The sequence below is a fragment of the Schistocerca americana genome, chromosome 2 (assembly GCF_021461395.2).
Source record: "Schistocerca americana isolate TAMUIC-IGC-003095 chromosome 2, iqSchAmer2.1, whole genome shotgun sequence".
Taxonomy (NCBI): domain Eukaryota; kingdom Metazoa; phylum Arthropoda; class Insecta; order Orthoptera; family Acrididae; genus Schistocerca; species Schistocerca americana.
The window spans coordinates 983,395,567-983,418,019 of record NC_060120.1 but is presented as its reverse complement, the minus strand read 5'-3'; the positions used below and the strand labels follow the sequence as shown (position 1 = coordinate 983,418,019).

The 22,453-nt window shown below is 39.5% G+C and overlaps 1 protein-coding gene across 1 annotated transcript in view; it reads right to left on the bottom strand.

Moving 5' to 3' along the window:
* The window catches only part of LOC124596265 (dynein axonemal heavy chain 7), a 1,038,560-nt gene that overhangs the window by 925,766 nt on the left and 90,341 nt on the right, over positions 1–22,453 (bottom strand). Inside the window, 1 exon segment of the mRNA XM_047135340.1 lies at positions 15,185–15,338. Within this exon segment, the coding sequence (XP_046991296.1) occupies positions 15,185–15,338 (154 nt within the window).

Genomic DNA, 22,453 nt, shown 5'->3' with positions numbered 1-22,453 from the left:
GCCAAATTTTGCAGCATACAGATATTTTGTCTAAATCATTTTGAAATTGGGTTTGATCTTCTAATGACTTTGCTAGATTGTACCTGACAGAAGAATCTGCAAACAATCTAAGATGGCTCCTGATATTGTCTCCTAAATCTATATAAATAAAAATTGAATGCTGTTATTTGGCAGGCACATCAACTGAGAATGGCCGGATAAATTTGGCTGTTTTTTAAAACATGTTCGTAATAGTCCGAATATGGCTTTTAGGGCAAGAACAAATGGAAAATTTGCCCAGAAAATTTGAAAATTGGGGAAAACTTCAAAGTGCTTTTCGCTATGGAATTTTTGTGTGAACTCAAGACCATTTATTGATGACTGGTTCTGGACTGCTTGTTCATTATCAAATCATCCATAAACATAAATCTTGTTACATTTCTCACAAAAGTGAAAAACTGTTTACGATTACATTTGTTTTTACTTTTGTCCAACAATTTTAATTATTTTATTTCTATTCCAATTGCAATTTATTTTACTACCTCATGCACAAATGTTACTTGACAGCTGATTATCAAATTGTGAATCAAGCTAATGGGTTACGTACTGAAGAAAAACTGATTCAGTTGTTTATTTTTACTTGAATTGTGATTGTGTTGTAAACTCATCAGAATAGTTTCATGAAATGAATTAGGATCCACCATTTTATCCCAAGCAAAGTAACAGATTTACCTAACAAACATTGTGGATTTTAAAGTGACAAACCATTATACTGCAACAACAAAAGTGAATAGAAAAGTTGTTCATTTTCAGTGTAATTGTGATTATAAGCATCACACATAGTGTCACTATCAACACAAATGTATCGAGACATAGTTTAATCAAACTGAAATGCTGGCAATAATATGGGGCAACTCAGGTTGCAGAACTCTCAATGCTACAAATGAAACTGATTTTCGAACTAATCTAACTGCAGAACAATGTGAAGAGTGAAACGAAATTGAATGGAATTGATTATCAGAACACATTCAACATGTACACAAGAGAAAACAGAAAATGCAAATGAAATTGGTATGCATAAAATGAGATGTCATCAGTCAGTAGAAACCAATCACATGACAATGACTTGATAATCATGCTAGAAGAAAAATGTCCTATTGAATACTCATTGAGCTGCATTACGTTATAGTGACAACTGATTACAGTGCACACCAAACTGTTGCTATTGTGTCAATGATCATTCTGTGCCCACACTGTAATACATTGAAATACAGAAATGAAACCTGTGGATCATGCAATGCAGGTGCGAAGTCTAATTAGCGTCAGTGGTCCCACCACCAGAGCCACTGCACTCATTTGTTTCTGTGAGAGTAACAGATTCCACACATTTCCTAACACAAATCCACAAATACAACTGATTCCAAATGAGTTCATTTGGTGCACGAAATGTGCAAAAATTACGAAATGCGCAAGAATTCATCTTGCACGTAAAATTTTCCATTGGCATACTTCTGAATGCACTTCTCCTCAAATTGAATATCCATTACCATAATCGTTAACACAAACAATGATCACCCAAAAATACCTTTTCTTCTTATTTTTACTTTGTTTACACATTTCCAACAGTTTTTTACAAAAACATAAAATAAATAAAAACAAATTTATTGAAATCTGGGCACGACAATGTCTTTGGGTCAGCTAGTCATTTATGTAGATTAGGAACAGCAGAGGACTATAACACTTCTTTAGGGAAATCAGATATATCTTCCAGTTTACTTGATGACTTTCTGTCAATTACTATGAAGTGTGACCTTTCTGACAAGTAATCATGAAACTGGTAACACAACTGATATTATACTCCATATGCATGCAATTTCATTAAAAGTCACTTGTGAGGAATGGTACCAAAGCTTTCTGGGAATATAGGAATATGGAATCAATGTGAGTTCCCCTGTTGTAAAAAGCTAGTTGTGTTGCAGAGGAACAATACGTGCTGAATCCGTGCTGGCTGTGTCTCAATATATCATTTTCTTCAAGGTAATTCATAATGTTCAAAGACTGTAATGTCCCAAAATCCTACTATAAATAAGCATCAGTGATATGGCTCTGTAATTCAGTGGATTTATTGTAAAGAATAAAGTTATAAATGCATCACTGAGAATCTTGGACAATTACAAGTTGGTCGCAGCCAGTGAAGGGGCTGAGTGGTAATGATTTGGTTTGTGGGGCACTCCATGGAATTGTTCTCAGCACCCATACAAATTCCCAATCTCTTCACTGTCCAATCTTGCCATTTCCTGAATGATGACAAAATGATGAGGACAACACAATCAACCAGTGCCCGGGTGGAGGAAATCCCTGACCCAGCCAGGAATCAAACCCGGGACCCCATGAACCAGGGGCAGCAACTTTAGCCACTAGGTCACAAGCTGCAGGAAGTGATCAGTAACTTCACAACACTATTGTGACAATATACAACACTTGCTGCCGATGCATGCTTCAGCCTGCAGGAGCATTGCGACCCAGTTATGACAGACAGGTCACCGATACATTCTACATGGTTTGGCACGGCATACTAACCATGGCAAACAACAGAAATCAGCATAGAGAAGCAGTATTTAGGGATATTCAAACCAGCCTGTCGTCACCAAACAGCTGTGGGAAGTGATGTTATGTCGAGCCTGTGAAACTCCATGCTGCGCCGCTGACAGGTTCGCTTCTGTCTCAGCTGGGAAACAAACTACTGCCCACTGCCTAATCCTCTAGGCACCAGGGGCAGGTATTCACTCTGCCACCATCCCGAAAGTACCACACCAGGATCCAACTGTCTCCTCCCTTCACTGGGCACCAACAGAAGACCACTATGCTCCGAGCCTGGAACATGATGCAAGCTGATGGCCCTGTGGTTGCTGCTGCCATTCACACTCATTTTGGTCAAGAAGCATGGAAACCTGGCAATGCACCACCAGCAATGGAATATAGTCAGCAGCCACAAGTCTTCGCCTCTGGGGAGACGCTGTCATATTCTCTGATCCACCAGTAACGATTATAATGAAGCCTCAATAAAGAAGTCTTTTAACCGTCATTGAACATTCTTCAGCTGCCAAACATTCTCCCTCAGCAGACCACAGCCCAGACTAAGCTACTGGAGCCATCCTGTTATAATTGGTGTCAGCATGGCTGCTAAGGATGAACTTAAAGAAGGAGATGGACAGGCAGAAGACAGCAACCAGAACCTTGGATCTTCTGCAGCAAGGAAATCCTATGCAACAATACAAGTTAATGTTGAATTCAAAGTTTTGTTTGAGCATATATGGTTGTCTTTCCACCCTTTCTCCATCCTTTCATTGTTTGGGTATACTGATATTTGGGTCAGTAGTAAGTTGGTAACACAGAGGGGCAAATTTTGGCTCAGGATGCTGTACAGCAGATAATAAATCAAGTAGCTCAGCTACATGCAGAATTAGGGCAACTAAAGGCAGAAAGCAGGAAATGGGCAATTCCTGGTACACGTATCATGGAGACCAACACCACTGCATTGGTTACACTATTTTCATGTAAGTCAAGGGAGGATATATTTCTATTATTTGACAATTTCGACATAGCTGCTGGGTGGGGAAATTGGAGTAATAAGCAGCTGTTCAGAGTAGCCAACCCAAAACTAGCAGGGGATGCTAGGACTTATGTCATGTATCATGAAAAGTTAAGGGAAACACTGTCGTCCGACATCTGGGAAGGGTTAGTAAGCAGATAAAGGAGGAAGAATACATCAAGGTACTACTGTGAGCAACTTACCAGTATGTTTCAAAAGCATGGACAAATCAATAGAGAATTTTGCAGCCCGTATTTGCAAATTTAATGTCAATACATAAGGAGTTCATAGAAAATAATAATGTTAATGAAGCCATCTTGCAGGAAGCTGAGCAGAGAGCTTTGGATGTGTCTTTACAGGGGTTACAGCCAGAAATATCTCAAAGTGTTCAGATGGGATCTTCAAAGACTAAATGAAGTAGTAGCAACAGCGTCTGTGTTACATGAAACTGATGTGGTCACAGAGCCTCAAGAAACAAAGGTCATATTTAATACAGACATTACAATGTTTTAGATTTGGACATACAGGGCATATGAGCTGTAATTGCAGAGAACAGAATTGGCAGATACATGAGCAATTTGTACATTCTGAGCTGATTGTAGGAACAGATATTCACAGAGAAGAAGACCGCCACAGGGTACACCTCACTCCTTGCAGTTTAATGAGGCATGGGGCAGTGTGCCCACTGTACAACGCTCCCATTTCTCATTGAAATTCACACTAAATTTTGAGTTTCTGTAAAACTTCACCATCCTAATTGATGTTACAGTACTCAGTCTCACTACAATGACCTTGTGGTCACTAACCCCTGTATCTTTCCTGATGCTGCCATTCACTCAGGATTATTTGTTGCTCAGAGGTCAAGTATGTTTTCATAACCATTTACACTTCAAATGAGCTCATGAACTGAAAGCTCAAAATAATTTTTGGAGACAGTATTTAGAACAATTTCAGATATTATTTTACACCTCCCACTGACTTTGAACGTGTATTTTTGTAAATACATCAAGGGTAGATTTCAATCACCACTATTTATAACTGCATGACTGGGGCACGTATTTGAGATGATACTCAATTTTTAACCTTTCAGCACCTGTGTCACCTGAGTCGGTGGGTGGTGGGTGGGGTGGGAAGTGGGGGGAGGTCAGTAAAAGGAACCAATTATTAACTTATTCTGGTTGTCAAGTACAACCTCTATCCTTACTAAGTCACAGGAACTATCTGCTTCAATTACGCTATATTCTGCTTCCTATAGCAACAAACATGCCACCACCAACAGTATTTAATCTATCCTTTCTGAACACTGTTAGGCCTTTGTAAAAATTTCAGCTAAAAGTATCTCCATCTTTAGCTAGCTTTTAATACCTACAAAAATTAGAACTTGAGTGCCTTCTATCGGTATTTGGGGCTTTGGTTCTTTCCTAACACAACTACAATACTTTACTTCTGCATTACCTATGATTCCTAGGTTTACCCTTATCCTGTGTTTGTCCTGTACCCTTTGAAACTGAAGCCATTTTTGTTCTTTTCCAAGACTTTCTAACATAAAATACCGCTGGGTCCAGTATCACAGTACTCACTACCTATGTAGCTGCCTCCTGTGTGTAAGGGTCCCCTGACCTATTAAGTGGCGTCTGATGCCCCAACATCCTAAGGCACAAGTCAAGGAATCTGCAGCCTACATGGTCACAGAATTATTTAAATCTCTGATTTAGATCCTCCCTTCAGCTCTGTACAAAAGGTCCATATTCAGTCCTACGGACAATGCTACAGATGGGTGAGCTCTGCTTCCATCTTGCAAGCAAAACTGGCAGTCTTTATCACTTGAGATAGCCAACCAAAACCAAAGTGAATCTCTTTTGATCCAAAGTGACACATATCATCAGCACTGACATGAGCCACCACGTGCAGAATTGTGTAACAGTATCGAAAACAGAACTAATGCACGACAAATAACATTACTGCTAAAGTGGGAAATTAAAAACATAATATTAAAATGCTGCAGCTGACTTCATAAGAGCTAAATTTATCCATCAGAATCATTAAAGTCTCAAACATTGACCTTCAGATCATCAGGCACCAGTATCTTAAAGTAGTTTACAACAGTGTATATGGCAATGTTAAAACTATGGCATCCAATAACATAAAAGTCACCCTGCATCAACTACTATCAACGTGTTCTACTTTTTTGAGAGGAGGCACTTTTGGGTTCACCCAAGGAAGATTTGATGCTCCACAAGGCTGGAGTTGACAAGTACCCTCACTTTCCACACATCGAGCAGATGGCACACACATCGAGCAGATGGCACACACACTCCATGAACATCAAAGGCACAGTCTCCTCTCGTATCTCAATAAATCAGATACAGAAATGCACTGCATCAATACTGGCCATACTATGAAGTATGACAATACCAAAATTCCAGCATCAGCTTCATCATTGATGGTGGAGGATTTAATTAATAGAGACAGCAGTGTCAACCTGGGCACAGTAAAGAATCCTATTATGGATCAAGCATCTGACCATAGATTCAGTTCAACACAGCTGCAAGTGCTATAGCTTCAGTCTTAGCTCACTTTAAAAAAAAGCCAGACAGTCGTTCTTCCCGCGAACCATACGCGACTGGAACAGGAAAGGGAGGTAATGACAGTGGCACGTAAAGTGCCCTCCGCCACACACCGTTGGGTGGCTTGCGGAGTATCAATGTAGATGTAGATGTAGATATACAGCTAAAATATCAGTTGACAAAGTGAAATTTCTGTGGCTACAAGGCTAAAAATCTAATGATCAGACAGCTGAATCTGTGGAAGGCAAACATAGATGATGTAGGGTTCCTGGTTATGAATGGCAACAAGATAGGGAAGGTCTGAAACACATTAAGAAACATTAGTTATTGTACCAAAATTAAACATGAACAAGTCAGGAAAAATGAGCCCAGGACACATATTAAGCACAAAAGTCCAAGGATGATTTAAGGAGATAGAAACTTGAAAAATTTGGGCATTCATTAAATAAAGAATAAAATTCAAAACTACTGCTGTAAAGTACAGAAAAGAACTCTTCAACAGATGCTCAAGCATACAAACCATAGAACAAGTAAACTTGAAACATTAACAATAAACTTGATGCTTATCTACACAATATCAAATCCAACTACGTGTCCAAGTTCTCCCAATACATCACAACAATTCCAAGAGAATTATTTCAGCCTGCAGTCATTTTGTAAGTTACGGTAATATGATAATGTCCAATATGGTAAGCTGACACTAACAACAGGCATGTCTTGACACTGATATACATTATTTTCAACAGTAGTTACTAAGAGCAGACAGAAGGAGCAGCCATGGTGAGTCCACTTTCACCAGTTGTCACCAGCATGCATATGGAACATTTCAAGGTGGCAGACCTGGAATGAGCCCAATGGAAACCAACTTGATTTCCCAATATAACAATGACACATTCATCATATGGCCCAATGACAGTGAGTAGCTGAATGATTTTCTTATATATCTCAACTGCATACAACAGAATATTATAGTGTTGCGGAATAGTAAAGAGTTGGAAACGTGGAATATTGTCAAAGTTTCGTTGCCTATGCCGAGAGCCAGAGGCAGTAGGTTAGCCAAGAGGTAAGGAATGTGTCGTCACGCAGGGGCAATGGCCTGGTTACGCACAACAGGCAAGAGAGAATTGCTTGGCACGCGAGTTTGTGTTAGACGGAGACTTTCGTAGAGTGCAAGACAGAGGTATAGCGTCAGCTGTATTGCATTTCACAACTTCGCGTAAGTCTGCCGCAACAACACGTAACTCTGTCACAAGAACACCTAACGGGCGAGTACGACAGATGAATCAGCAGTATAAGTGGGACGAATGCGGTCATTACAAACGAGCATAACGTCAGGACGTCGCTCGTGCTTCCTTTAAATACGCCAGCTTTGATAGCAACAAGACACTTGCACTCACAGTTAAACTGGCAGTTAGATGTGTACTGGGTCGATGCGTAGCGCTCAGCTCAGTGATTGACATGTTAATCTTTATTAAGGAGATGTTGCAGTACGAGTGGAGCATCCAGCAGCAGACATGAGGGGACTACCAGCTCTGGTCCTCTCTGCTGCCGCTGTCAATCATCAACCCAGGATTAGCAGACATCATGGCAGACTCGCTCGCCACCAATGCTGACCACATCAGTGAGCCATCATCGAGGTCGTGCGGGGCCTACGCCCTGTGCATCCGCCGTCACAACCAGGTGAGCCGACGACGCTGGGGGACTGCAGCCCGTTCCGCCTGTCCACCATGGATGAGCCACCAGGAGAAGCAGGGAAGAAGACGGGGTGGGATGGAGTACACTCCGCACTACGAGAACGCTTCTCGTGCCGACAGCACCGGGACTCCAACCCAGAGCCTTCACACCCAGCTGCTTGCTGTCCGCAGTCGAGCTGCCGCTCAGCCGGGCACCGCCAGCCAAGCGCAGCCGACGTAAGGACATTCCTCAGCTACGTCACAGCACGCGGCACTGCGCTAGCAAGACTGCGTGGCCCGGATCTGGTGTCATCACTATGAGTCAGCGAGGACTCGGGGAAGGTAGTTGATATCACCAAGCCACATTGTACTCGGCAGGAATAAAGTTGTTATGAATGAATAATGTTTCTTTGGCGTTTCTGACGCTTCTACAGCAATTTCCTAGCATCCTGACAACTGGAGAGGTCACCGCTCGGCCATCCAGTCCACCGTAGGCGACCGGGACCTCCGGGGCACCTACAATATCAAGTTCTCCATGGAAGTCAAAGTGGATGGAGTCCTACCCTTCCTAGATGTCCTGATAAAAAGGAGAACTGACAGTATGTTGGGCCAGCATGTACTGAGAAATAGTGCACACCAATCCATACATACCTACATGCAGACAGCTGCAACCAGCTGGTGCGAAGAAACAGAGACTTCAAAACATTGGTACATAGGGCTTGCACCCTATCCAACCTGAGAGTATCAACAAGAATTTGAACATCTGAGGAAGGTGTTTTGGAAGAATGGCTACAAAGAGAGGCAATTCAAAGAGCCCTACATCATACACTGACTGTACAATTTGTGGAAACAGAAGAGGTTTCTCACAAGAATGTGGCCATTGTGTTTATTAATTTTGTAGCACATTATCTGGAAAGATAGGATGAACTGCGGGAAACACCCTTTGAAGACTGTCTTTTGCGTACCAGCTAAAACACCGGCACTGCTCAATACCGATACGAATTATCTCAGACCACAGATGTCTAGGGTCAATCAGATTCCTGCCAATGTGATATACATAAGTTGAATGGTGCATACTGATGAAGATCATTGCCGTGAACACCAACATCACGCCAAACTGTTGCAACCTAACAAGATGTCTGTTGTGGAACACTGTCTATCAGAATTACATCTAACTTCTGGGACTGTATCATAAAGAATCTATTGAGACTAATTGTGATAGTGGCTCACATATTTTGAAGCTATTTTGAGTAAGTTCCAGAAGTTTCACTGAGAAACCCTTGCACATCCTAAGTACAGACCCAGTCTCTCCCAATTTTGGAACCTTGATCAATGAATTCTTGGCTGTCGATTTGTCCAAAAATTTTTTATGAAGGCATTGATTGTTTTATCTCACAGTTGGATTAATGTATTAATTGTTATGGTGATTGGTGATTACTTTTGAAATAATAAACAGTTTACTTAGTTTCTTCCCCTCTGTCTCCTTTTCATTTGATTGTCTTTTATACAACTCGATGGAAAGCAAGACCATAAATTAGCACAGAAGTCAAACAACTCATCAACCCCCCCCTCCCCCCCCCCCCCCCCTCCCCAAGGAAATATGCTGGTAATGCATAATACCGCTTCTATCCCTGAAAATGACCTCAATTCGGTCAGGAAGAAAGCCCACAAGCTTCCTAAGGTATGCCATATTCAAATGTTCCAAACAGGCCCAAACATTTTCCACAGGATTTCGATCAGGTGATTTAGCAGACCAGTGAAAGCAAGATGGTGTGTGTGAGAGTTCATTAAACCAGGAACATTTGTGTGTACTTTGAGAACACAGCTGTTATCATGGGAGTGTCCACAGAATCATTTGGGATCATTTTCAGATTAACATAAATGAGTGTGCCGAATTCACAGTATGAAAACTATCCCAAAACATCATGGCACCATCTCTGGCCTGGCTTACACCGTCTACACATGGCACATTAAATGCCTCACTGGGCCATTGGCGCACTTCGCTTCGCATAATCTGAAAAGAGGCAAATCTTGACTTGCTGGACACATTAAATGCCTCCAGTCTGCTACAGCTCAGTTTCTGTGTTGTTTGGCCCACTGGAGCTGAGCAGCCTTTGTGTGAGACACCCAATACCAAATGTCCATCAGCCACCATTCCCTTAACAATGTTCAGTCAGAAAGTGATTGACACACACCTGCATCCACTGGCAATAGTAATTCCTATTTGGTTTGAAATTCACTGTCATTGACAAGGTATGTCACTCATCTCTGGTCCCTGTCACTCAGGATCTTTTTATGAACACAGTTCCCATGCCACATTACATGGCTGTGTTTGGTGAAACATTCCTCCTTATAGACACCTTGGACAGTCTACACTGATACACCAAACAGTCAGGTAACTTTGCTCACATTGTGTTATTGGAGTTGTACAAATGCTGGAGCTTTTTTGTAATATTCCGTCACATCTGCACTGATTCCATACCACCTACGACTGACTGGCATGCCCGCACACACACACACACACACACACACACACACACACACACACACAGAGCAATGAAGCATATGAGTGTGGGATTTGTGTCTGTGCTGAGACGCCATGATTGGCCTCATTTGAACTCTTCCGTCAGGAGGGTGAACTTGGGAGTTGGAGTGGCTGCTTAGGACAGATATAGGGTCCCATATTGGTTTGATTCCTGTGGATGCTATCGATAGGTGGGACTACACAAGGCATGGCCTTCACCTCAATAGGAAAGGGAAGGGAAAACTGTCTGGGTTGATTGCAGAAAACTTAAGGGGGGACACTGTCACAAGTGGTAAAATACCAGTGGTCACAGGTGTCAGGAGGATGCCTTTTTTAGGATAAGGAAGGGGAAAAGAAAACGAGTTTGGAGAGAGATTGGCAGACACACTCAGTTTGAGAAAACAGATGAACAGGAGTAAAACTTTAGCATACAGCCTCCATTTAAACAATGTTTAACAGAAAGTAATCAGAAACTGCCAGTTCATCTTCACCAAAGCAGTTATAATCCCATTAGTATGCAGTATCAGTTATCTTTATTACACCAGAACATTCTGGGACTCAGAAATAAAGTTGATGAACTACTCATTTGTATTGATGAAATGAATTCATCTAACCAGATTGACATAATCTGCCTCTCTGAACATCAAGTGACCTCTGGTACAGATATGTTACAGATTTCAGGACTTAAGCTAGCTTCCTAGTTCTGCAGAGTAGATAAGGATGGAGGATGAGTTGCCACATTTATTAAAAACTGCCATAAATTCAAGAACATTGACATTAATAAATTCTCTTTAGAGCAGCATCTAGAAGCATGTGCAACAGAAGCAGAGTTCCATAACAGATCCTATATAATAGTAACTATTTACCGAGCACATGCAGGAAATTATAATCTATTTATAAATCATCTAGAAGCTCTTTTGGGTTATTTAACTGGAACAAACAAAGAAATTTTGATTGCTGGTGACTTTAATACAGATTTTCTAATGCAGTCTTCCAGTAAACATTTACTGCAGTTAGTAATGTTGTCTTTCAATCTGACTCACGCTGTAAACTTTCCAACTAGGATCATTAAATCCTCAAGGACAGCTGTTGACAACATTTTTATAGACAAATCAAAGGAACAAAATCATATCATAAAACCTGTAATAAATAGACTATCAGATCACGACATGCAGCTCCTTGTTTTAGATGTAAATTCTAAGCAGATTATCAAGACTGCTAAATCTGAGTACAGGATAGTAGTTAGTCAACCAAAGCCTGAGTGTTTTAGAAAAATACTCAAAGATATGAACTGGATAGATGTTTATAGTGCTCATGACATGAATGAAAAATATAACACATTCACGAACAATGTCAGTAGCATGTTTGAAAACTGTTTTCCTCTAAAAGTTACTCAAATTAAACAGAAGTCTATAATAAAACCATGGATTACACAAGGAATAAAGATTTCCTGTAAGATAAAAAGGAAAATGTATCTGTCCACCAAGAATAGCTCCAATGCTGATGATCTAGCTAAATACAAGGAATACTGTAAAATATTTAAAAAAGTAATTCAGACATCTAAACAAATGCACTACGAGAAGAAGATAGCAATGTCAGGGAACAAAATAAAAACAATATGGGATATAGTGAAAGAGGAGACTAGTAGAAACAGAAAGGAACAGGAGCAAACAGCATTAAGGGTAGAAGACACATTAGTAACCGATGGGCATAGTGTCACAAATCTATTTAACAAGTACTTTATATCCGTTACTGATACAATGGGATTGTCAGGATCAGTAAATAATGCCCTTGAATATCTGAAACTAGCCTTTACAAATAGCTTCAGGCACATGAATATGTCACTCACTTCAAAAAAAGAAATAACTTCCATAATAAAATCTTTAAAACCAAAGCATTCTAGTGGTTACAATGAAATATCAACAAAGCTAATTAAGGCATGTTCTTGTGAGTTTAGTGCAATTCTAAGTTACTTGTGTTACCAGTCAATTATAACTGGGACATTTCCTGACTGGCTAAAATATGCAGATGTTAAGCCTCTGTTCAAGAAAGGGGATAAAGAGATACCATCAAACTACAGACCGTCATCAATCATCATCAGAATGGGAAGAAATTACATGTGGTGTCCCACAAGGATCCATCTTAGGGCCACTGCTTTTTCTTGTGTACATTAATGATCTCTCATCAGTTACACTGCCAGAAGCACAGTTCATTTTGTTTTCAGATGACATAGGTATTGCAATAAATAGTATGTCGAGAGTAGTTCTAGAAAGATCTGCTAATGATATTTTCATGGATGTTAATAAATGGTTTAAAGCCAACTCACTGACATTAAACTTCGAAAAGACTCACTATATGCAATTCAGAACCTGTAAGAGGTTTCCACCCAGCATATGCATAAAGTATGACAAAGAGCAGATAGAAGTGGTTGACAGTCGTAAATTCCTGGGATTACAACTTGATGGTAAATTCAGTTGGGAGGAGCACACCACAGAACTGCAGAAACGCCTTAACAAATCTGTATTTGCAATTCGACTGTTAGCTGACACAGGCGACATAAAAATGAAAAAAACTTGCATACTTTGCCTACTTTCATTCCATAATGTCATATGGTATAATATTTTGGGGTATTTCTTCAAGTCAAACAAAAGTTTTCAGAGTCCAAAAGCATGTAATACGATTTATTTGTGGAGTAAATTCACGGACATCCTGTAGAAACCTTTTCAAAGAACTGGGTATACTAACTACTGCCTCTCAGTATATTTACTCCTTAATTAAATTTGTCCTAAATAAGATATCTCTTTTTCCAACAAACAGCTCAGTTCATACATACAATAACAGCAACAAAAATTATCTGCACAAGGACTTAAAAGCACTTACTTTAGTTCAAAAAGGGGTCCACTACTCAGGAACACTCATCTTCAATAATTTGCCGGCAAACATAAAAAATTTAGTTACAAATAAAGATCAGTTTAAAAGGAGCCTGAAAGATTTGCTAGTGGCCAACTCCTTCTACTCCATTGTTGAATTTTTTAATAGAAACAAATGATGTATATATTCATACTATTGGTATAAAAAAAGAAAGAAAAATGACATGTTCCACATCCACGAGGATCTCCTCAGCATGGATCTATGGAATGAAAAACTACTCTAATCTAATCTAATCACTTCACTTTCATGACTTATGCCAGCTATGGAAGGTCACATGTCAGCCTGCTACCAGCTCTACACAATCTACAGCAGTCCAAAGTGACCGGAGTGCTCTTTTTTAGGAGGTGCCTAATATTCTGTCTGGGGAGTGTGAGCTTATCATATAGCAAAAATGAATGATGACCACAACTTTGAGGGAACTAGGAAAGTCCCAATGGATGATAAACTGTTTGCAATTCATCTAACAAACTTAGCTCCCCCACCGCACCCGCCCACCCCCTGATCTCCACAACATGCTATCTCACTGTTTGCTAGGAACATAGACTCATGCGACATAGACCACCATCAGGCATGTGCTGGCCAAGTATCAACACAGCTACACCTAATGCCATTACAACAGCAGAAATTCTAAATCCCGTTTATTTTTCACATCCCATTATGAAGAGAAACACTGTTAATTGGCTAAAAGGAGAGACTATACAGTACACTTCAATGAAAGAAGAGAAGAACAAGGAGGACTTTCGCATATACCTGATACTACAGTGCCTCAAATTCAAATAAATAAAAAAGTACAATGAAGAATTCATCATTTTTAAACCAAATTATAACATAAATATAACAAAACAAAAATTATGCACCCTGTAAAATTCCCTGATGTATAACAACCTCAATATTTACTTTGCCTCTCTCTCAAAATTTTACATCCATATTCCATACTATGAGAAAATACGATTTGAGTTACTTACCCTACATAATAAGAACTGTTGTGCATTTGATTTTAGGCAGAGGAGGTTAAAATCAATCAAAGACAATTACTGCCATTCTCTACATAACACTTGAATACATACTGCTGCACCAGGCTGTCTGCATGCTACACTTTGAAGATTCCACTGACGGCATCTGCACATGCTGGCCACTGGAGGCTGCCTGCAGTGGGTCACACAACTTGTGAACATGGCATGGCATCCACCACGCCATCTAAAGAACCCTGCTCTTTATACGTACTGTGCAGTAGGCACTCGCCCTCGTATTGTGTTCATACTTATTGTCAGCAACTGCCTGTAGCAGTACCTGGATTGTTTCTATATTTGTGTCTATGTTCTCAATTGCTATTTGCTTGTATGAGGAAGAAGAATAAACTTGGGTTCACTATGGCTGTGTTGTTTGTTTGTGTCTTACAGTACAAAACAAATGGCAGAAGAAGCCAGGAAGGCATCCTCGCCTGCAATGGAAATATGAGCACTGTAACTACATATAAAGGCAGTTTTTGAATCTCTCTTCTGGGCAGGGGAGAGAAGTGAAAGGGGGGGGGGGGGGGGGTGAATCGTGTAATGTGGCAGTCATTTCATTTCTGTCTTTTGGTTTCATAATTTATAAACAGTGGGCAAGTATCAGATTGCTAATCCAAAGGTGGTAGTCTGAATTGCTTTCTTGCTTCTGCCAATAATATGACAGTTTTAATTATATGTTCAATTGTACGTCCCCTATAACTGTCTGGGTAAGTCAGTTGAAAATATGCCCACAACTAGTGAAGCGCTGCAGTCTTCAAATAGTTCCATTCCTCTTCTAATATCACTTCATCTTCTTAATCCTCATAATTGTGGCAGATGTCTTTAACTATTCCAATTGGTGTTTGTTAATAGTAATACAATAACAGTGACAAAATTCTATACCACAAAATTAAACATCCTATAGGTACCTGGAAAAATATGTTTTGTATCTGTGGAAACCAAACTGTTTGCAATGAAGACTTCACTGCCTCAATCTGCTTGATGATAGTTTGTTGAAAATCTCCCAAGTCCCATGCTCTCCTGTTGGTTGTAAATTCATCAATATTGATTAGCCTCAGATCACTGGAAGAGAAATGGAAATCAAATATGACTGTGTTTATTTAAGTAAATGATTCAATTTATTTAAAATTATGCTGACATTCATTTTTTATGATTTCAATAATTGGCCAATAGAGGCAAATTTAGTTCATGTATGGTAAATAGTTAAAATTAAACACTGTTAAATGTTTATACAAGAGGAATAAATACTACAACAAAACTTTGCAGTTATTGCAAGTGTATGATATTATTTCAAAGTAAACATCATGTCATAATTGCTGCACTGCTTTACAACTCAGCATTATTAACACAACTGTATACATCACTACACGAACAAAACTGGCATTTGACTATGCTGACAAAGACAGTAGCCATGTGTTTTCATAGCTATGCTTTTTTGTCCTTCTTCACTTGGTTGACCAATATAATGTTTCCTAATGTCCAACTGATTCTTCATTTTTGTGTGCAATATTTCTATGAGTGGCTAGCCACCTCCTTAATGTGCTAATAACGTCTTAAAAAAGTAAACAGGCCACTCATTACAATACTGTTTGTGAACCTGCAATCATCAGCTTAATAAGAGATCTGATAACATACTATCAATAAAGAATCTCATATTGAAGAACCTTATAAAAGAACTATCTTTCTGTCTGAGGTCTCAGACAACTGTCATATGTAAAAAAATCACAAACTGATACATAGTCACAGTTGCAACTAACATTTGAAAAGAGTGTTCACTTATGTCTTCAGTAATCATGGTTAGACAGTTTCAAAATAACAATCACAGGTTTCATTAGTCAGGTTCTGTATATAACAAAAAGAAAATTTGGGAAAGGGAAAACATCAAGACATCAATTAACAAAGGGCAAGAAAATCATCCAAACTTAATCGGTGTACTGTATTAACATGACTATACTGTTCATGTTTACGCCCAATAAATGGCAAAATGGTGTAAAATCGTGAAAGAGGCATCCCTGCACTTGCAGATCAGTATGAGTGCAATTTCACTCACAGCATAAGGAGTTCACCCTGCAAGGTGTCAACTGCCACTTCAAAGGACAGATGAACAGGAAGATGGCAGCAGCTGATCCAGAATGAGTGGCTGCAAACAATACCTGACCCAGACAAGGGACAGAACCTGGTTGGGACCCCTTCTGCCTGAGTGGAAAGAAGTGGGAAGCAATCACGCTACTGTTTCCTTAGACATGCACTGTACTTACGTTCATGCAAGAGATTCTGAACTTAAAATATCTCCTTACGTAGATCTTCAAGAGGAGGAATACATTGAGGCCACATACTGAAAGTTAGAAATTCATAAGAAATTAAGTAAAAAGAGGGAATGGACTGCCATAAATAGAAAATTGAATACATTGATACATCTATCTCAAGGCAAATTATAAAATTCCATACATGAGAAAAATTATATATAAAAACAAAGATGAGGTGACTTACCGAACAAAAGCGCTGGCAGGTCGATAGACACACAAACAAACACAAACATACACACAAAATTCAAGCTTTCGCAACAAACTGTTGCCTCATCAGGAAAGAGGGAAGGAAAGGGGAAGACGAAAGGAAGTGGGTTTTAAGGGAGAGGGTAAGGAGTCATTCCAATCCCGGGAGCGGAAAGACTTACCTTAGGGGGAAAAAAGGACAGGTATACACTCGCACACACGCATTTATCCATCCACACATTTGGTGTCTGTATGTGTGGATGGATAAATGCGTGTGTGCGAGTGTATACCTGTCCTTTTTTCCCCCTAAGGTAAGTCTTTCCGCTCCCGGGATTGGAATGACTCCTTACCCTCTCCCTTAAAACCCACTTCCTTTCGTCTTCCCCTTTCCTTCCCTCTTTCCTGATGAGGCAACAGTTTGTTGCGAAAGCTTGAATTTTGTGTGTATGTTTGTGTTTGTTTGTGTGTCTATCGACCTGCCAGCGCTTTTGTTCGGTAAGTCACCTCATCTTTGTTTTTATATATAATTTTTCCCACGTGGAATGTTTCCTTCCATTATATTCATACATGAGAAAATACAGACAAAAAACTGAATGTACTTACTACAGCCAAAATAATAATAATAGTTGAGATAATCAATTTTACTACTCATGACAGACAGAGTTACAGAGTTGGGATACAACAGGCAAGAGAATGAAAGGCAATTTATGAAACTAAGATATTTAAATAACAATAATGAAAAATTCTGTGAGGTAGCAATGCATAAAATAAAGGCAAGGCAATCACTTGCCTATGGTGATTCAATGCATGGAGCACAGTAACAGGTAACAGAAAACAGCATTCACATTAGCTTTCGACCACTAGCTCGTTTTCTAGTAATAGTACACACATTCACACACAGAACCACACAGACTTTGAAATGCACACTCCCATGCACACACCACTAATTTGAGTATTTATTAATCCAACAAAGATACAAAAATAGAGAGATGCAAGAAGTTACCTACAGATTACAGAAAGAGGGAAAAACTAAGACAACAGAAGACTATTTTGTAGGAAATTCAGCATGGTTTAACCAGGTAACATCAATAAAAGATGGGAAAAAATGTAAAAAATATTTAAATAAGAAAGCAATACAAGTGCTAAGATTAAAGCCTAGAGAGAGAATGTGGAAAGTGTAGATAACTGACCAAAGATCAATAAACTGACAGAAATGGCGAAGTAGAAAAACGTAAACATGGAAAAATGAAAAAGAATATACAAGAGTTTAAATAATGAATTAAGAAGGCAGGCAGACTGAGTCACATAGAAATGGATGAGGAAGCAATGTAACAACTTAGTTAACAGAGAGAGATGACAGGTATGAGTATATAGGAGTGTTGGGGTTGATGTTGGATGAGGGACAAAGAAATCATACAGATAGAGAGGGTGAATGGTGGGATGGTGCACAGCCCATGTGAAATTGAACAGATGTGGAAAGAAATACTGAGAAATTATATGAAGGGGAAAGATGATAGTAGACAGAATAACTTGAACTGTAAGTGTAGTTAATGAAGTAATAAAGGGCTATAACATTCCAAAGAGTGAACTGGAGACAGCTTTTAAGGAAATGAAAACTGGAAAGGCTACAGTGATTGATGAGATCCAACAGCAACACTAATAATGGAAATATACTCAAAGAGAGAGTGGCCCAATGGCATCTTGAAATCAATATTTCTATCTCTCACAAAGAAGACAACACCAGAAAATGTGAGGAACATAGGTATTTTAAGTCTGAAACCACATGTAGCCAAGGTTTAACTGAGAATGGTGAACATATGGGTGTATAGTAAGCTAAACAGCATCATGGGACAAAAGTACCACTTCAGAACAGGTGTAAAGTAAGTAAATTGATATGTGATGATTGGCTAAGAGTCCATTACGAGGGATTTTCAGCCAACTGTGTGCAAGTTCTTTCAACTGGATGCCATTTTGGTGACTTATGCTTCCTTAACCTCCCTCAGTATTCCTACCAGGGAAAGAGAATCTACAGTTAAATATGGAATCCAAATCACATGTCGTTCTTAGCATATCTTCACATCACTGAGAGATGAAGGCTAGCACAAAGACAGACTGAAGAAGATGGGGGCACAATAGGTATTACATCCTTACTTTTACTTCAAACCTCAGGAAACAGGTACATAGAAAATAACAGGAAGGTTTATTCTGTTTTTATTTATTTGCCATAAGGTTTTGACTGAATAAGGTGGGATGGACTCATTTTTATTACAAGAAAATATGGCATCAACTGGAAACAAATATTACTGATTTAGTAGTTATACATTAAGCAAAATTGGCAGAAACTTAATGGAGGGAATAGGAATCAAGGAAGGATGTTCCATTTCACCTATGCTATTTAACATCTACCCAGAAGAGATTCTAGCACAGTGCATGGATGAAATGAGAGGAGTGAGTGTAGGAGGCCAAAGGTGACATATATATGTTGTGCTGACAACATGTTAGTTTTAGTGAGTCCAAGAAAGTGCTTAATGAAATGGTGGAAGGTCTAAACAGCAAATGCTAAGAATTCCAATTCCAATGACTTGGGAAATATTATAAAACAGAATCTAAAAAATGGCAGAGATTTCATGAGATATACATAGGAGGAAGCATATATTGACTGACTCTTCTAAGAAAACACACTCTCCGAACTCCAACAGTACCCACAGCATGATGCAAAACAGCTCTAATGCAGTGGCTGGCCCTGGAGTTAGCTGAGCATCTCTGCAATGTTTTCATGCTTACCAAATGAACTGTAACAAAATGTGCTGCTCTTCTTTGGCTCTGCTCTAATTCCTTTATCAATCCTATCTGGAACTGATCCTGGACTGCCAAACAATATTAAAGGTTTCACTGAACAAAGGTTTTATAAGCTACCTCCTTTGCTGGTGAAGTACATTTCCTGAGGGTTCTTCCAACAAATCTCATTATCGCATCTGCCTCACTTGTGGTTAATTTTATGTGGTCATTCCATTTTAAATATGTGAATGGACTCATTCACATATTCCTAGACATTTTTTAGAAGTAAGTGCAGCTAGTGATGTTCTGTAATCATACAATGAAGTGTCTTTTTGTGTAGATATATTCAATATGTTACATTTGTTTGTTCTGAGAATCAACTGCCACTCCCAGCACCAAGTATTGATACTCTGTCGGTCTTCCTGCATTTCACTACAAATTTCCAAAATTGCAAAGTCTCTGTATACAACAGCACCATGTACATAAAAGCCTCATGGAAATTCTGCCACTATCTACTTGGTCATTTGTATATATTGCAAAAAGTACTAACTTCAATTTCTGCTTGTATCAGTTGACTACTATACCAGTAACATCATACAGAGGTGAAGCATTAACATTTAGAAAGAAAGATAAAGAAAAACTGTGAGAGCTCAAAGGAAAAATAGTCAGAAAAGTTTTTGAACTGGTGTATGATGGAAATAGTATGAAATAAAAGTGAAGAAAAAAATGAAGAATTAAGAGAGCTGTACAAATACTGTAACAATGATGTTACAGTAAAGAAGAGACAGCTGAACTGGGCAGGCCATATAACAAGAATGACAAAAAACAGACTACATAAAACAACATTCAGCAGGATAACAGATGGAATGAGAGGAAGGTTGAGACACAGAATTAAATGGCAAGATAACATCCATGAGAACATGGCTAGGATAAACATAAAGACCAAATGGACAAACAGTGCACTCAATAGAATAAAATGGAAGAGGCTTGTAGAGCAGTGGTATAGCTGAAAAGGCCCTTGCCACATGTATAACACAAATTAAAGTAAGTGAAAAGTAATGGTTCAAAAACACTACCTCGGTGTACATCCGAAGTTATTTATCACATCCAAATACTTCTCTTTACCAAGAATGCCATACTGTGTTCTGTTTATTAGGAACTCCTCAGCCTAATCACATACATGGCCTGATATTCCATACGCTTATGTTTTGTTTGCTAGATGGCAGCATGTAACTGAATCAAGAACCTTTCTGAAGTCATGGAACACAATATCAACCAGAGTACTGTATCTACTGCTTTCTGGGTCTCGTGGATGAACACAGTGAGCTGAATTTCACACGATTGTTGTTCCCAGAACCCATGTTGATTCTAACACAGAAGATTTTCAAACATCAGATATACAGGGTGATTTTTTCCATGTACAAACTATAGGGAATTGTTGATAAGAGGATATGGTACAAAAAGATCCAATGGTATTATGTCTGGAACTGCATAATTTCCAGACTAGAGAACATTTATCCAATCATACATTCTTACAGAGACTACAGTCTAATATGCTCTGTACCATGCAGCCACAGTTACAGTATGGTTTGAAAACGGTTTCCATGTGTCTCAATGCATGCATCTACGCATGTAACATGTTCTGTCTCACACACTTACAATGGCCAGGCTGCACCTGAACAGTGTCACAGACAGCATGAATGTGCTGCTCCTGTGTCTCCACACCTGGAATAGACTCTGCATACACAATACCTTTGAAATCGCCCAATGACCAGAAATCGCATGGGTTGAGATCCAGTGAACGAGCAGGCCATGTAACTGGACCCCCTCATCCTATTCATTGATCAGGAAGACACAGTTGAGATGCAAAGTGGGCTGGAGCACCATCATGTAGCAGCCACTCAATCGAATCATCAACAGCACTTCTTGTACCAGGGGAGGCAAAGTCATCCACAAGACATACCAATAGTTCCAGCCTATTAGGCAATGCGGAACAAAGACTGGTCCCAAAATATGGTTGCCAATTATCCTAGCCCACACATTCCAGCTGCGTCAATGCTGATGATTTGCTGTCGCCATACCATGAGGCCCTGCATACTATTTCACAGATTACTGTTGTGAAAGTTGAAGATAGCAGTCTGCATAAAGGTGGCCTCATCTGTGAATAGGTTGGATGACACAGATCCCAGAATTGAGGTTGCCTGGTGAAGAAACCAGTGACAAAACTACTCCCAATGCGGAAAGTCTGTCGCTAGTAAGCCCTGCACACACTGTCAATGGTGAGGGCAGTATCAGTTGTCAAAGATAATGTTCCACACGGTCGTCTGGCTTTACCCTGTACTGGCAGGGCAATGGTCCAAATATGGAACAATTGTGTACAACACTATCACATCCACTACAAGGTGAGCCACCAAGAGAAGTGAATTGCACATCCTCCACAAAGTGAGTCAGCGAGAGAAGTGGATTGGACACAATGTTGCCAATTCCTATGGCAGGACGGACACTACAGCATGACATATGAGGAGCAGTACAATCCTCTAGGAGGAAATCAGGCACACTGTAACTGTGGCTGCATGATACAGCGCATATTAGACTGGAATCTCTGTAACAAAGTATGACTGAATAAAAGGTCTCTAGCAGAAACCATGCATTTCCAGACATAAATTCACTAGACCTCTTTTGTTCTGTATCCTCTCATCGATCAATGCCTACAGTTTGTACACAATGGAAAAAAATCACCCCATATACAACTATAGTTTTGTGCATCTCTTTGATGATACTTCTTGAAAATGGGAATGGCCTGTGCTTTATTCCAGTCATCAGGAACATTTCACTCCTCCAGAGACCTATGGACACTGCTGCTAGAAGAAAAGAAACTTCTTTCACATACTTTATGTAGAGACATAC